Source organism: Anthonomus grandis, chromosome 15 (assembly GCF_022605725.1).
Source record: "Anthonomus grandis grandis chromosome 15, icAntGran1.3, whole genome shotgun sequence".
In the NCBI taxonomy this organism is placed as follows: Eukaryota; Metazoa; Arthropoda; class Insecta; order Coleoptera; family Curculionidae; genus Anthonomus; species Anthonomus grandis.
In genome coordinates this window covers 5,602,810-5,618,439 of record NC_065560.1, presented here as the reverse complement: position 1 = coordinate 5,618,439, position 15,630 = coordinate 5,602,810, and the positions used below count along the sequence as shown (strand labels likewise).

Sequence of the window (15,630 nt, the reverse complement as noted above, 5' to 3'; positions counted from 1 at the left end):
AGACGAGAAGAAGTTATTTTGCGTGCAAGGGATTACAGTATTCAAGTCCTACTTCCGGAAGAAACTTTGATACCAAAGCAAAACGAGATCGTTGGAATTGGAAGGCTGCATTGATATCAAGACCACGGATGGTGAATGACGAGGCTGTTGGTCGAGGGATGAGCAAGCTTTTAAGATAACCGATGAAGAAAGAGATTTTCTACCTGCTTACCAAAGAGGTGTTACATCAGAAGCTAACTTATAATGACGTTTGGGACGTTTTGTGTTCTTTAAAGAAAAGAGTTGCTTGTCGACGATCAAGAGATGAGAAGTCTAACAATGTCCAAACTGGCACATGGACTAGATCACCTGGAAAGAACTCTAGAAGGATGATTCGTAGCATGTTAAAAAGTGGTTTTTAGGTCTATAGGCGTGCAAGTTCCAGTGTGCTGTCAGCGAATATTTCGGAATCATGGTCAGTCGATTATATAAGGAGCCGCGTCGCCGCTGAGAAGCCATTTGACAGTTCGGTGGAAGACAGTTTTGAACATTGGCGCGATATTTAAATCAGGTATAATAAATAGGATAAAAATAAATAATTATTTATCGTAGTCGTAAGTGATTGTGTTTAGTAGTGTAAGTGTGTGAATAAATTAGTTGACTATTCTTGTGCAACGAGTATTTTCATTCATACCTATCGAACGCTACATTATTAAGACAATAATATATTGAACTTATTAAATGAAAATCTTTTTAGGTTTTCGACCACCGATATTATTTTTTGATGAACAGATATTATGTTACTTGTGTTAGTATAATGGTGATTAAAAGAATTTGGAAGAGTGAGAAAATTGTGGACAATCAAATTGGTACCAAAACACTAATGACTTAAGAGAGTTATGTCAGACATTCTCATAGTACCAGCTAAAACATGGGGTTTACATTCTCACCTACCGATTGATTTTGAGGACTGATTGATTTTACCTGATTTACCAGATACTCGATAATATATGAAACAGGTGGTACCTGCCATCACGTGGTTCTGCATATTGACTTATTCAGGAAGAAAACAGAAGATAATAGTCACTTCAGCCTTAGATACAATTACTGACATTAAAATTCAATCATTTTTCAAAAAATATACTCAATACGTAATTTTTCGCTTTGTTTAAGCGGTGCTTCTTTTTTCTTTCTCTAAAACTTTCAGTAAGCAATTTGCTATTAGAAGTGCCTGATCAAAGTAATTACCTTATTAATCGGCTAAATAAACACGCGCTCTATTACTTTGTTATTCTTAATAGTCCTCACAATTTGGCGCTTTGTTGTATACCATCATCCAATTTGTACACTATTTTATTATTAAAACCTACACAAGCTAAAGAGGTCCTACGTAATATTTAGGAAACAAAGAAAAGTTGCCTCAGTAACATGATTGTTTGTACTTAAAACGAAATATATATAAAAATGATGGTTTGGAATCCAGTGTGGTTGAGTGAGACAGGTGAACAATTCACGAGGTGAGTTATGACTATACATATTCAAGATTTTATTAACATATTTTAAAAAAACAATGAATTTATTTATAGAATTGTTAATTGATATATTAATCTTTTGATGCTAAACATTAGGTGTTTCTATTCAACATGTTAGTGGGTGTTCCTGAGGTGGAGAAGTCTTTAATACTCAAATGTTTCAAAGGTTAGGAGTTTTCTGTTTTTATTCTTTTTAGTTTCTGTTCTGAAAGTTCCACTAAAAGAGTTAATAGTGATTTGTCCGCTATCTCTGATCGACTTCTACTGAAAGCCAAAAAGAGTGGCTTTATTGCTGTTGATACCAATTCTGTCATGATTAAGCGTTCAATTATTTATTTCTTCCCTCTGTAGAACAGACAATAGCATTTGACTTACAGAAACTGGCTGCGAGTATGATTAAACTGCTTCAATACTTTTGATCGATTTTTTAAAGCTTAAAGTCGATTGAATTATAGATGCTCGCACTTTTCAGAAAACCTTACTTAACATGGATAAACAGAAAGTACCCAAAACGAGCCATATTAAAAGACGGTCGCAAAAATATTTACATAAACAAAATGGGCTGTACGCATAAATGGAGGTACTTTCAAGATATTTTTACCACTCTTATGGACGCGCAATGGAGGTGGATCTTACAATTCCTCGGTAAGCTCATTAAATAATTATAGACATAACTCATCTAAGTAATTATTTTTTAGCATTAGAATTTTTTGGTAGTTGGCTAATTTTCGCTCTAATTTGGTGGCTGATCGCTCTTGTACACGGAGATCTTCTTGAGGAGCACTTACCAGAAATGCAAGAGAAGACCGGTAAGTAAGTTGAAAATATGAGGGTGGCTTGACAACTTTGCGGCTTCAATTACTCTTTCAAGTCCTCTCACACTTCCATCTCCACATACAATGCCTTTGTCTAATTCCTTGTCTTCCGAGTGCAATTTTTAGGTTAAGACAAAAAAAAAGCCGCTAATGAGTAAGGAGGGTGGTCCGCACTTCCGCGTCATCCTTCACCCAGTCAACACGTAGTCGTTCTATTCCTTTCCTAAACCCTTTCCTACCCCTTGCCATTGGATATAACGTGCCTTTAAGAAGTTAATTTAGTGAAAGTATCAAGCCCACTTCCGCGTCATCCTGCACCCAGTCAACACGTGGTCGTTCTTTCCTTTCCTATCCTTTGGAACCCTTCCTAGACCCTTTCCTGCCCTTGCCCTTTGCCAGTGGTAGCTGAACCTACTCACGCTGGCAGCCAGGCCGAATGATGCCGGATGCATCGTAGGGGAGGCGTCACCGTGCATTTCCGTATTAAAAATTGTGAAAGAATCGATTCGGGGAACAGGGTACATACCCGACAGTTTTCCCGAATCTCCAAATCGTGCTGGCAGATTGCCTCGTAGCAGAAGCCATTAAAACCACAAACCAAACCAAAACCAAGGAGGGTGGTCACGCAGTTCAACCGTAATTGGTGGATTTTCGTCCAAGAATCTGCTGATTTTGCAAATGTGGCCGTTTTTCCGCAATTTATGCCTTCAGCCTGTCTATTACTGATGCGTAGTATTCTTCTGTAGTGGGTTTTCCTGTTTGAAGATATTCTATTATTATAACCTCTAATAAATATAAAAAATATATAAATATAATAAATACAAACCTAATAAAGATGCAAGAACAAATTCTTGCAAGTTCTCTCACACCAATGATGCTCCCATCTCCAAATACTACCTAATAGCATCAAAATATTAAAAATCGATATTTGCCAAATATATCTCCTACTACTCTTTTAAGGTTTAAGTAAATATTTAAGAGATATTGAAATAAAGTGTCGTGTCAAATAACGCTTAAAAAATGTGTTTAAGAAACTGAAGATTAAATACAAAATTACTTAGTGTTAAGGTACGTGTATTTGTAGGATAAAGTAATGTATTTATAGTTAAGCATTAATTAAATATTTGTGTCTAAGTATTCATGTTTAAATACGTATATAATATGTAATACATATCAAAACAGTAATCTTTGTTTTGAATATTCATAGATTATTTGCCGAGTGTCTCAAATATTAAGAAAATATATAAATATCCTATTGAATATTTGACGTGATTTTCCATTACAGGCATTTCAAATTATTTGTCTCTTAGAAAAAAAAAAGGTTTTTTTAGGCTCTTCACTCATTCTATATATGCTTCTCAATTCAAATATTTTCATGAAAGAAAAACTCTGAAGCTTCAAATAACAAGAGTAAAAGCAGTGCCTCGAAGAAAAATTCCAATTGCTTGAATGAAAACTAAAGTGCTCTTTAGAGGCTGGATACTCCCCAGAACCCTAGTCAAGGGTGAAAAATATGATGAAGAAAATAATACACTTCTTAAAAAGAGTTGATGCGAATGTTTAATAAAAACACGTCAAAAGCAAACTCTGTAATCTGTCTTCTACTATCTGGAAGACAATATACTCGTGTCAATTGCCTGGAAGAAAACAAATGGCTTCTGTTTAAAAAATTGGATATTTCATAGAACCTTCTTTATATTTTCAGGCATTTTTAATTAAGGACTTTCAATAATATTTTCCAATTATTTTGTTTTACCTTATATCTAAGATTTAACTATTTATTTTATTTTCTCAATGCTTTTGACGTGATTTATTCCAGGCATTTCATGTGAATTTTTTTAGGGATTTGAACTATTTTTAATTTATTTCGGGATTTAAACGTCATTGTTTCTGATTTTCAGGCATTTTACGGTCTTTTTCATATGGCCATTTGAAGTAATTTTGATTTTTTGTCAGACATTTGATATAATATTTTATATTATCCAGACATTCTATATTATCTGCCAGGCTTTCCGAGTAATTTTGCATGCATTCCAGGCATTTGACAGTAGCTCCCTATAAGCTCAAGATATATGGAGTATTTTTAATTTTATTTCGGGCATTTGTAATAATTTTTCATGTTCTCCTTGCATTTGAAACAAACTTATTAATAAAAGAGTCATTAATATTTCACGAAAATTTAAGGGCGTATTCCTTGGGTCAAAATATTGAAAAAACTTCCCATAAACATATGTCCGAAAATGCTTCCCTGCGAAGATACAGAGCGTTAAAATTTTAATCTAATTTTCAGGGAGAAGCGATTAACATGACGTAAAACACAAACTAGGAGTAAGAGAAGCATACTACGCATCATTCTTAGCATGCTTCTGAAGTGGTTGTTCTTATATGCAGAAAATCTATTAATATAACTACAAACCTAACAAAAATGCAAGACATTTGTTCTTGCACAACCCTTTCTCCACACGATAATTATTTACGAAGGTGATGGTCTCCTCATTTAAAGAAATTTGTGTTCTCTGAACGCAAATTTTAGGTTAGTACACAAGTAAGAAGGGAGATCAAGCGTAATTGGCGGATTTTTGACATGGAAACCACTGAATTGTGAGATGGCACAATTGTGATCTTTTTCCTGCAAATATGGACGTTTTCCTGCCATTTCTGCCTTCAGCTTGTCCAATAATCATGCGCAGTATACTTCTGTAGTATTTTATTTTATTCTCCTAAAACTCCATCACTATCCCAAACTTTGCCATCTAAAAAAACACTCATAGCCTAAATCTTATTTCAACTCATCCTTGACTTGCAAGACGTATATCCTTAGAAAAACAAATATTTAATAACAGTTTGATACTCAGTTTTCCTTACTCACAAAAACACTCACTTAAACGATTGTGAAACAATAACTGCGCATCCAAAATGTCGGTAACGATATTCACTATCTTTTAGTCGAATCTGAAAGAATCTTCTCTTGTAGGTTGGACTCCTTGCGTCCTAAACATCTATGGTTTCCATTCGGCTTTTTTATGGTCTATGGAAACCCAGCACACCACAGGATACGGCACAAGAGTGATCACTGAAGAATGTCCTGAGGCCATTTTTATACTGATGTGTCAATGTCTCATAGGTACCACTTTGGATACATTTGCAATTAGTAAGTCCTAACATAAAATTATCATCACGCTAAAGAAGAACACATTTTTAGGCATAGTATTTGCGAAATTAATCCGTTCGAAACATGCTGCCAATACCATCCAGTTCTCCAGGAATGCCGTTATAACGCCTAAGGAAGGAAAGCTTCGTTTTGTGTTTAGAGTGGGTGACTTAAAAAAAAGTAGACTCGTTAGGGTTAAAGTCAGAGCAATTCTTCTTAACAATGAGAGAACCCAAGAGGGAGAAATCATTCAAAGTTTCCAAACAGGTATTTCTTGGTACATAAGTTTTAATATTTCAAACATTTACAATTTTTAGAGTTATCCCTTAAAACAGACGATAGCTCTAACCAGCCATTTCTGATCTGGCCCATGGAAGTCTATCATGAAATCGACGAATACTCTCCCTTACAGAATCTGACCAATCCAGAAATAATGAAAACACAAAAAATCGAAATTATTGTGGTGTTAGAGGGTGTCGTTGAAAGCACCGGTTAGTAACTCTAAACTAAATGAAAACAAACACAAATTATCGAATTATAGGCGTGTCCATTGCGGCAAAATCGAGCTACGTGGGAAGCGAAATTTTATGGAATTGCCAGTTTGAACCAATGGTGACTTATAACATCTATAAGGAGTGTTACGAGGTTAATTGGAGCAAGTTTGATTGTATCAGATTGTTGGGGTCTTTGGAAATGCAGAATACTGAGGTCAACGAAGAGGGCAGATACATTTTCTAATATATATGGTCTATAAATAAATATATTTTGAAAGTGAATTGTTAGTGTTATTATTGAGTTGAAGAGAAGAATATATATGATGATGGTGTCTTGATTACGTTATTTTGGTCACTAAGATTTAACTAAATACCCATAAAAATACTTACAGAAAAGCTATTTATTAAGCAAAAAAGAGAGCCTATACTCAAGAGTGTCAATGCGGAGTGTCAATGCGGAGAGTAGTTCTAAAACAAAATTCGTCCAATCAATTAGCTACCAGCAGTGCCTCACTAAATGCTGAATCCTTTTTTTGTGTCTTTTCATCAATTGCAGATGAAATTCTAAACAATATGGCAGATCCATCAACATCATTCTTTGATTCTTGAGGATAGCATTTGCTTCTCTTTTCAGTCGACCACCTTTAACATTGTAAGAGATAAAATTAAGGGCCTAAAAGCTGGCAGAAGTATAGATTGCTTTGACTTTAATAAGAGAATTATTCAGACCCTTAGAGACCCGATAGTTATAAGTTTAACCATGTTAATAAACCAGTATAATTCTGCTGGCATTTATCCAAAAATACTTAAAAAGCATAGGTTGTTCCTATCTTAAAGGGTAAAGAGTCACAGGATAATCTGAAAAATTATCGACCAATTTCCCTACTTCCCATTATTTCAAAAGTATTTGAGTCAGTTTTAAAAGACCAGCTGAATATGTTCTTTGAATGCAATAAATTATTTGCCAATGTGCCGTTCGGTTTTCTTAATAATAAATCCACAAAGACTTAAAGTTTAAACTTCAGCTTTAGAGTTAATTCGCACGGTCTACCTTGTGATTCTTCTACAAAGTTTTTGTGTGTTTACTTAGATGTGAAACTTACATGGGAAGAACATGTTTGCCAGCTCTCAAACAAATTGAGCAAAATCACTTTTGTAATTAGGTCCTTGAGATCAATATAACATCAAAGCAACCATTATGACTGCTTATCATGGATATTTCGCTGCAAATATGTCAAAAGCTCAATACTTACGCCTACAGTATTTTTGGAATCCTGGGTTATCGAGATTGCTGCAGGCAGCACTCCAGAGAGCTTCATATACTTACCTTTCTTTATGCATATATATACCAATGTCTGGTGTATATTGTTAATAATATGTGCTAGTTTGCAACTTACTCTGAGACAAAATAATAGAGATATTGTACCTAATTTTCGTTGACTTTCAAGGACCAGGGGTGGCTCGGATTATTATTGTAGTAAATTCTTTGAGGCCATTCCACTACATACTAGAAATTTAGAGCATAAACTATTTTTATCAAAAATGAAACATTATTTGATTACTGGTGCTTTTTACTCTATTCATAAATGCCCAGAAAGTAGTTTTAATGTTGTATGATGGACATATTGAATTTTCTGTGAAATTTTTACACTGAATGTTTCTGATTCGTGTGTTAAAAATTAATGTGATATTGGTTCTAAGCTTTTATAAATGAAAAATCGTATGTAATTTTAAATTGTATATTTGTTTTTAATTATGTTCTTTGTCCTCATCTTATATCTATATATTATCTAGTAAGCTACTTTGTAATTGTGTATTTTAACAATTTTTGTGTTTTTGTAAATGATGTGCTTGTATTCTGTTAATTATTTATATATGACATAGAGTATATAAGCAAACATTTTTATTCAAATTTTAATTTTGTTATAATTAGGTTGTTAGATTGAAAATCTTCCATGGTATTAGTTATATTCACATTGACTTGTACAAACACAGTTTCTAGTTGTTTAAGGTATTCCAGTAGACTCTTTGGTATTACACCCGTTGTCGATATAACAATTGGGATGGTCTGAACATTATCCATTCTCCATTGCCTTCCGATTTGAATTTCTAGATCTCTGTATTTGGCGATTTTCTCAGTGTGTTTCTCTTGCAGATTATTGTTGTTCGGTATGGCTACGTCAATTAGAGTTGTTTTTCTGGAAATTTTATCTATTAAAATAAGATCTGGTCTATTATGCCTTACATGTTGATAGGTAAGTACACTGCGGTCCCAATATAACTTATATCGGTCATTTTCCACTACGGGTTCTAGAGCATATTTATAATACGGAACCTTCTCTGTTGTAATAAGTTCCAACTTCATTGCCAACTCTTGATGTAAAATTTTCCCAACTGAGTCGTGCCGTTCTTTGTATTCTGTCGCTGCAAAGGCCTGACATCCTCCTGTTATGTGCTTGATTGTCTCTGATGTTTGGCATCCATACCGGCATTTGTCGTTTAGTACGGACGGATCTCTGACGATGTGCTTGAGATAATTTCTTGTTGGTATAACCTGATCTTGGATGGCGAGTAGAAAGCCCTCGGTTTCTGGAAACATCTTGTCTGATACCAACTAATAGTTCGACGAAGCAGTGTCGACATGATTTTGGCTGATCTCATTAGGATGCCGCCCATGAAGGGGCTTCTTCATCCAGATGCGGAGTTTTTCCTGGTCCGTATGATGGTAGCTGCGCGCTTCCTCGCTCTTAAGTTGTAGAGGAGTGGAATCGTCTATTTGATTTATTGCGCGATGCAGCGTGGAATTTTCTCCTTGCCTGTAAAAATAGGATCCTAAGTTAGTGATTTGTTTTTCAAGTTGTTTACCCAGATCTATTAATCCTCTTCCTCCAAGGTGGCGGGGAAGCATTGTTCTTTCAGTGGCACTTCGAGGGTGGTGGTTGTGCGTTTTAGTAAGTAGGGTCCTCACTTTTCTTTGTAGCCTTTCTATGTCTGTCCTACTCCAATTAATTACCCCAAAAGAATAACTAAGAGCTGAACATGCGTAGGAGTTAAGTGCCTTAAACATATTTTTGCTGTTGAGATTGGTTCTCAAAACTTGTCTTACCCTTTTCACAAACTCGTTAGTCAGTTCGCATTTCATTGTTTGTTGTTCAGTCGTTTGTGATTGTTTCATCCCCAAGTATTTGTAAATTTCGTGTTTGCCCATGGCCTCGATGGTCTGGACATTCTGCATCTGATATTCTCCTGGCTGAATTTTGCCTCGGATTATATTGAGAGTACGGCATTTATCTAGTCCAAATTGCATGCCGATGTCGTTGGAGAACTCTTCTACTATATGCAGCATTTGGTTTAGTTGGTTCCTAGTTGCAGCCATTATTTTTAAATCATCCATATACAGGAAGTGATTTAACTTTGCAATCTCGGTGTTATTATCTCGGATGCTAAACCCATAGTTGGTAGAGTTAAGACGGTTCGAAAGAGGATTTATAGCAAGGTAGAACCATAATGGGCTCAGTGAGTCCCCTTGGAAGATTCCTGTTCGAATTTGAATGTTGTTTGTACTTACTGCGCTTTTACCCTGTACTTCGAGCTGGATCGTTGTTCTCCAACTTGTCATAGCGCTTCGTGTGGTACTGAGTCGAAGGATTTCTTATAGTCGACGTAGGCAGTAAAAATATTTCTCTTGTTGTGATATGCCTGGTTGTTGATGACAGAGTCGATAATAGGTTGTTCTTTACAGCCCATAGAACCTTTAGCACATCCTTTTTGTTGTGCGGCTATGATGTTGTTTTCCTCACAGTGTTGATAAATGCGCTGTGTTAAACATGAAGTGATAATTTTTTACAAAGTAGGTAGGCACGTTACCAGTCGGTACTTATGCGGATCTTGTGTGTTGTTCTGGTCTTTAGGCAGTAGATAGGTTACTCCTTGCGTTAGGAACGCTGGCATTTCCTGTGGGTTAAGAATAACGTGGTTAATTAATTCTGAGAGTTTAGGATGCATACTCCGTGGTTTCTTTAGCCAAAAGTTATGAACTCCATCTGGGCCAGGTGATTTCCAATTATGCAGTTTTTGGATAATCTGGTTGACTTCCTCGGTAGTGAATGGTCGATGTTTCACCTGGTTATATTTATTACTGTTTTGTTTCTCTTCAGTAACCCAGCTTGCGTTGATATTGCATGTTGTTTGAGTTGCAAGTTGTTTGGCCCAAAAATCTTGAATTTGTTCTTTTGTGGGGTATTGCTTATCTGGGTGACCTGATTTTGAATTTAGCTCTCTATAAAATTGTTTTTCGGCCTTTTCAAAACGAAGATTGTCACGTTTTCGGTTATTACTGGTCTTGTATCTTCGTAGGCGCCCTGAAAATAAGGAAAGTTTCTGTATTAGAGTATCCAGGCATTGTTGAGCTGTATTATTTTCTGGTTCATGCCGAGTGTGGATGTTGTTTCTCTGCAAAATTTAATCAACTTTCTGTTTTAGTCTGTTTGTTCGTGTACTCCTCAGATATTCTGTTAGTTGGCCGATATCTTATTATTATTATTATTATTATTATTATTATTATTATTATTATTATTATACATCAGCTTTCGTATGAAACTAAAAACTATCTATCTATCAAGTTTTTTCAAGAGCAACATCTTGGTAATTAACCAGAAATTGGTCAATTTAAACATTCATTTGATTATACTTTAGTACCTTGATATAGAAAGCCTTGTTGAATACTGTCGGATCAATTGCCTTTTTTTAAATATTGAAAAATGTCAGTTTATTTCATTTACTAAAAATAAATTAAAAATTCAATTTAATTATAATATAAATAATGTTGATCTTAAAAGGGCTCAACAGGTGAAGGATTTGGGAATCATTTTTGACGAGAAGTTACTTTTTGATAAACATATTAATACCTTAGTGTTAAGTGCGTATAAAACGTTAGGGTTTATTAATAGGCAGGCTAAAATTTTGAAATCCTCTAGATCCTATATTTTTTTGTATTATGCATTTGTTTATAGCAAGCTTAATTTTGGGTGTGTTGTTTGGAATCCGATTTACTCAATTTTTAAAGATAGATTGGAATCTGTGCAGAACAAGTTTTTAAAGTGTCTTTATTATAGGGATAATTTAAATATTGTTACTAATGACTTAGGTGATATAAGAAAACATTTTGGTATACTTACTCTTGACAACAGAAGAAAAATTTTAGACCTTTTATTTTTGCATAAACTGTTGAATAATAAAGTGGATTGTCCATGTTTGATGCAGGGGTTGAGGTTTAATGTTCCATTACGGCAGTTAAGACTTAGTGATCTTTTTAATTTACCTTTCAGAAATACTAACAGTTGTCAGTCATCTCCACTGTGTAGAATGATGAGATTATCAAATTTTTTATAATAACATAGATCTCTTTTTTGAAACCCAAAAAAACCTGAGAGGTGTATTGAAGAGAGAGCTACTATAATTCGTGTCCCAGACTTTGTTTTTTGTGTAGGAATTAGTATTTAAAAATTAGTATTTAAAATTTAATAGTCTTTTTCTGGTTTAGCAATTGTTAAGTGTATTTAACTTTAGTGCTTGCAAGTTTATATTTGCTTCTATATTTATGAGTGGATACTGTAGTGGGTTTACCTGTTTGTATCCTTAAGAAAATAAATAAAAATAAAATAAAATAAAATACCTTAGGGGTACCATATACACTACATAAGTAGCACAGTATGTCGTGAATCACCCTTATACTTTTGTATCTCGAAAAATCTAAGTATAATTTTAGATTTTTCGAGTTTAGTTTTTAGTTTTAATTATTTCTAAATTCCTACCTCGGCTCTTGGACTATTATAATCTTTTACATTTGAAGTTTCCGGACATCAATAGGTATAAAACTTACGGGAAGCGATACGGTAGAAAGCACCAATATTCAACTGTCAGTTATAATATTTATTTGTGTTTTCTTTTATATATTTGAATTGCTAAGTTTAATTATTTAATATTAACTATATTTGGGTTCTGTGTTAATATTGTTTCTTATCTAATCTAACTAGTAAATTAATTTTTCATTTATTAGGAAATTGTTTCATTTTCTGAGGAAATAAGAGAAAGCCCAGAGGCATTAATTTATTAAAATTGAATTGGTGAAAGTATTAAACATCTAATATAAAAAACTATTGTATTTTCGATCATTAATTACAACCATTTCAAAATAATCAATAAGATGAAACATACTTATCTTGACGCTTAGCTACATTCTTTAATTAACTTTATACATATAATTAAATTATTCACTTAGCCACAATCAATATTTTTTTTACTTGACCTTTGTTATTGTAGACTTTGTGTTTTATATATAACCGCTTTATGCTAGCCTTAAAGTTTTGCTCTGTAAAGTGAATAAATAGACCAATAAAAATGAATCGAACATATGTGGAGGTTAATGGAGTCCCAACAAAGATTGATACATGGGGCAGAGACTTAAATGAGACACCAAAAACGGAGAGCAATGAACTTATTGTGATAATACCAGGTAAGTTGGGTCATAAAATATAAAATTCAAAAAATTAGCTTTAATATAACAAGAAGGGCTGTTTACTTAGCCTTGCTATGAGCTAAAATAATCTTAATATAATATAAATATTAAAGAGTACAGAATGTAATTCATGAGTATAAAAATGGGAAGTGGGTATAATATACATTGAAAATTCAGCAACAATAAAATATATAAAAAATAAAACCTATTGGTTATAAGACAGGTTAATTAAATAAAAGAAAAGTAGACTATTAATTCCAGCTAGTAATAATAAAATGTTCATCCAGGGTGTGATAAGCTTTGAGACCAACATTTTCTTTAAAGCTTTCTTAAATCTAACATGACAGAATCATTCAATGCATTTATTATTAATGAGAGATAAGATAAAATTTTAATTACACATATAAGATTAATTAAAGGCACATAAATAGCCAATATAAAAAATTAGGGATTCTCTGTCAATGTCCAAGCATCTTTGGGAGAAGATTACAACTCATTTCTTTCATCGCTTCATTTATGTCTAAAAATTATGTCATTGGGACAACAACTAAGTTTACTACCATACAATAAGTATATATTGTCTAAGAACACTTGTGCCTATATTAAGTACTTTAAAAGTTCGTTAAAAAGATATATTCAAACTACAAATTTTATATATTACACTAATAATTTATCTAAACATTTTTATTCTTTTAAAGAGACTATTAGTTGATTACATTGTTAATGTAACATAAGTAGGGGGTTGGCAAGTGTTGTATTTGCTTTTCTGCCTGTTATAAGGTATACATTCTAAAACTAAAATGTCCTCCTTAAGTAAAAATCTCTATATTTATGTCTTTTCAGGTGACAATTAATGTCTATTATATAATGTATTTTTTAAATCTTAGCCATGATTATTAATATGATTTGATTTAAGCATTGTTTATATTAGCTGACATCATTTACATTAAAAAGATGTGTTAGTGTAGTTGATAAAAAGCAGTAGATAAGGAAAGTTATCTAAACTTGGATATGCTAACATTGCCCTCTTTATTTATTTTATACTCATTCTAAATAGGTAGTAAATAAATAAATAATAAAAATACAAAAAACATTCATCTTGTATGCCACAGGCTGGAAAAAAAAACAAAATTTAAGTGCTATGGCCCGAAGCTCCTTCACAAATTACTCCTGGATATATGTTAACTGTTTCCAAAGATTTTTTAAAATATAAGTACTGAAAAAGTACCTAAAATCTAAGGTTTTTTTATTCAATTGAGGAAATACTAAACCAGAATTTTAGTACTTTACTAGTAACTTAAACAAATTTCACAGTTATTCAACATTATAGTAGAAACAGCCATTTGTCTTGAAACTACAGATGTTTTTTAAGCATGTAACCTATTTTTCTATTTTTTTATGCACATTGTTTTTTTTTGTGATTTGTGTGACTTAATGTTTTTAATATAAAGTACCTGTGCCATATATGTATTTTTTATTTTACTTAATTGCCAATCATTTTTAAAGCTTTATAATATTAATATGTTTAAAAATGTAGATATTGATAACATGAATAAAATACTCTATATACCTAAGTTAAACCTTAGTTATAGAGATCCATTAATAGTCAATAAAAATAACATGCACTAAGAATAAGATATTTAAAAATTACAAAATGCAAGTGGCTCATTTTTCTCCGGCCCTATTTTCTTAAATATATTGTCATAAATAATAAATATTGTATATAGCTTAACATTTTTCCCATATAATATTCCTTTTTTTGTAATTAATTTTAAAAGAAAGAAAATTTAATTAAGAAATAAATTATCCACTGTCTGTGACATGCTTTTAAAGAAGCAACCCTAAAAAATGAAAGAAGCTGATAACATGCAAGATTCAGTTCTTTTTAACTGAAAAAACTATCATTAATATAATTATTAACATAATGATTCCATATTTAAGATATTTTTGAAAATTTGCATAATATAACATCATAAGTCTCGGTACTGCTATTAAAACATTAAGCATAATATATAAGGTACTAATATTTTTCACGGTTTAGGAAACCCCGGAGTAACTGGCTTTTATAGCCACTTTGCAAAATCGTTATATGATCGGACAAAAATCCCAGTTTGGTGTGTTGGCCATGCAGGACACAACTTTGATGAAGAAACCCTTAAAAAAATGCCAGAGTTTACTAACAACAAGGACTTGTATATGTTGAAAGGACAAGTAAAGCATAAGGTAAAAAATATATATAGCTGTTTCTTTTAGAACAATATTCCATTAATTCTTTTAGCTTGAATTTTTAAAACAATACATACCACCTGACACAAAACTGTATCTAATAGGACATTCGGTAGGCAGTTACATGATAGTTGAAAACCTAGACGATCCGGACATTAATGCCAAAGTCAAAAAAGCATTTTTACTATTTCCTGCATTGGAACATATGGCTGAAACGAAAAATGGACAATTCCTAACCACTTATGTCCGTCCAATAGTTAAGCTTCTGCTCTTTTTGACCTGGATATACACCATTTTGCCTTCATTTCTTTCGGCATTTCTCCTATATATTTATATGTATATCGCAAACGTCCCAGGTGAACTACACAAGGACAATATTAACCAGCTACTAAAACCGGGAGTCCTAAAACGAGTCTTTTATTTAGCATTTGAAGAGATGGAGCAAATGAAGGAGAGAAATAATACGATTTTAAAGAAAAATAGTGATAAAATCAAGTATTATTACGCAAAAGATGACGGCTGGGTTCCTCTGAAGTTTTATGAGAGTTTAAAAAAAGATGTGCCCAATGCGGATGCACAATTGACCGATATCAATCACACTTTTGTGTTTCGGCATAGTTTGGAGGTGGCTAATGTGGTTGGGGACTGGATAAAAGCAGAAAAAGAATAGATAAATAAAGATTGTATATAGCCTAAATTTATTTATTTCTTGTTATATGTACAGGGTGTCTTGTCAATTTGTTAGAGTCCTGCAACAAATAACGTGAACACCCTGCCTTTAGAACAATATAGTTTTTAAATACCTTATTACAATATTAGAGCAGTATTTTTTAAAACAAATAATGTATTCCCATTTAGGATTAATAAAACTTTTTATGCACCTTTTTGAGATCCAGTAGTTTTTGTTTAAGTTTGA

General features: G+C 32.9%; 2 protein-coding genes across 3 annotated transcripts; both read left to right on the top strand.

Moving 5' to 3' along the window:
• Nucleotides 1-1,284: 1,284 nt before the first annotated feature.
• On the top strand, nt 1,285-6,253 carry LOC126745126 (ATP-sensitive inward rectifier potassium channel 12-like). 2 transcript variants are annotated; one of them, XM_050452844.1, is made up of 7 exons: nt 1,285-1,496; nt 1,984-2,156; nt 2,210-2,320; nt 5,301-5,450; nt 5,529-5,744; nt 5,795-5,968; nt 6,019-6,253. In XM_050452844.1, exons 1-7 carry the CDS (start codon nt 1,444-1,446, stop codon nt 6,213-6,215), a joined length of 1,074 nt encoding a protein of 357 aa, XP_050308801.1. In that variant the 5' UTR covers nt 1,285-1,443; the 3' UTR covers nt 6,216-6,253. The 2 variants fall into 2 exon arrangements, with proteins under 2 accessions (XP_050308801.1, XP_050308800.1); XM_050452843.1 differs by having other exon boundaries at nt 1,288-1,496; nt 5,301-5,477.
• Nucleotides 6,254-12,020: 5,767 nt separating this feature from the next.
• LOC126745162 (lipid droplet-associated hydrolase) lies at nt 12,021-15,605 on the top strand. The gene is made up of 3 exons (XM_050452892.1): nt 12,021-12,485; nt 14,530-14,711; nt 14,767-15,605. The coding sequence occupies exons 1-3, from the start codon at nt 12,371-12,373 to the stop codon at nt 15,382-15,384; spliced, it is 915 nt and encodes a 304-aa protein (XP_050308849.1). The 5' UTR covers nt 12,021-12,370; the 3' UTR covers nt 15,385-15,605.
• The last annotated feature ends 25 nt before the right edge of the window (nt 15,606-15,630 follow it).

Excerpts from the sequence above, each read along its gene's own strand:
- LOC126745126 (XM_050452843.1), top strand. The coding sequence starts at position 1,444 with ATGATGGTTTGGAATCCAGTGTGGTTGAGTGAGACAGGTGAACAATTC. Across the intron at positions 2,321-5,300 it reads AGAAATGCAAGAGAAGACCG|GTTGGACTCCTTGCGTCCTA; the intron begins GTAAGTAAGTTG and ends CTTCTCTTGTAG. Across the intron at positions 5,478-5,528 it reads TTTGGATACATTTGCAATTA|GCATAGTATTTGCGAAATTA; the intron begins GTAAGTCCTAAC and ends ACACATTTTTAG.
- LOC126745162 (XM_050452892.1), top strand. The coding sequence starts at position 12,371 with ATGAATCGAACATATGTGGAGGTTAATGGAGTCCCAACAAAGATTGAT. Across the intron at positions 12,486-14,529 it reads ACTTATTGTGATAATACCAG|GAAACCCCGGAGTAACTGGC; the intron begins GTAAGTTGGGTC and ends TTCACGGTTTAG. Across the intron at positions 14,712-14,766 it reads AAGGACAAGTAAAGCATAAG|CTTGAATTTTTAAAACAATA; the intron begins GTAAAAAATATA and ends TAATTCTTTTAG.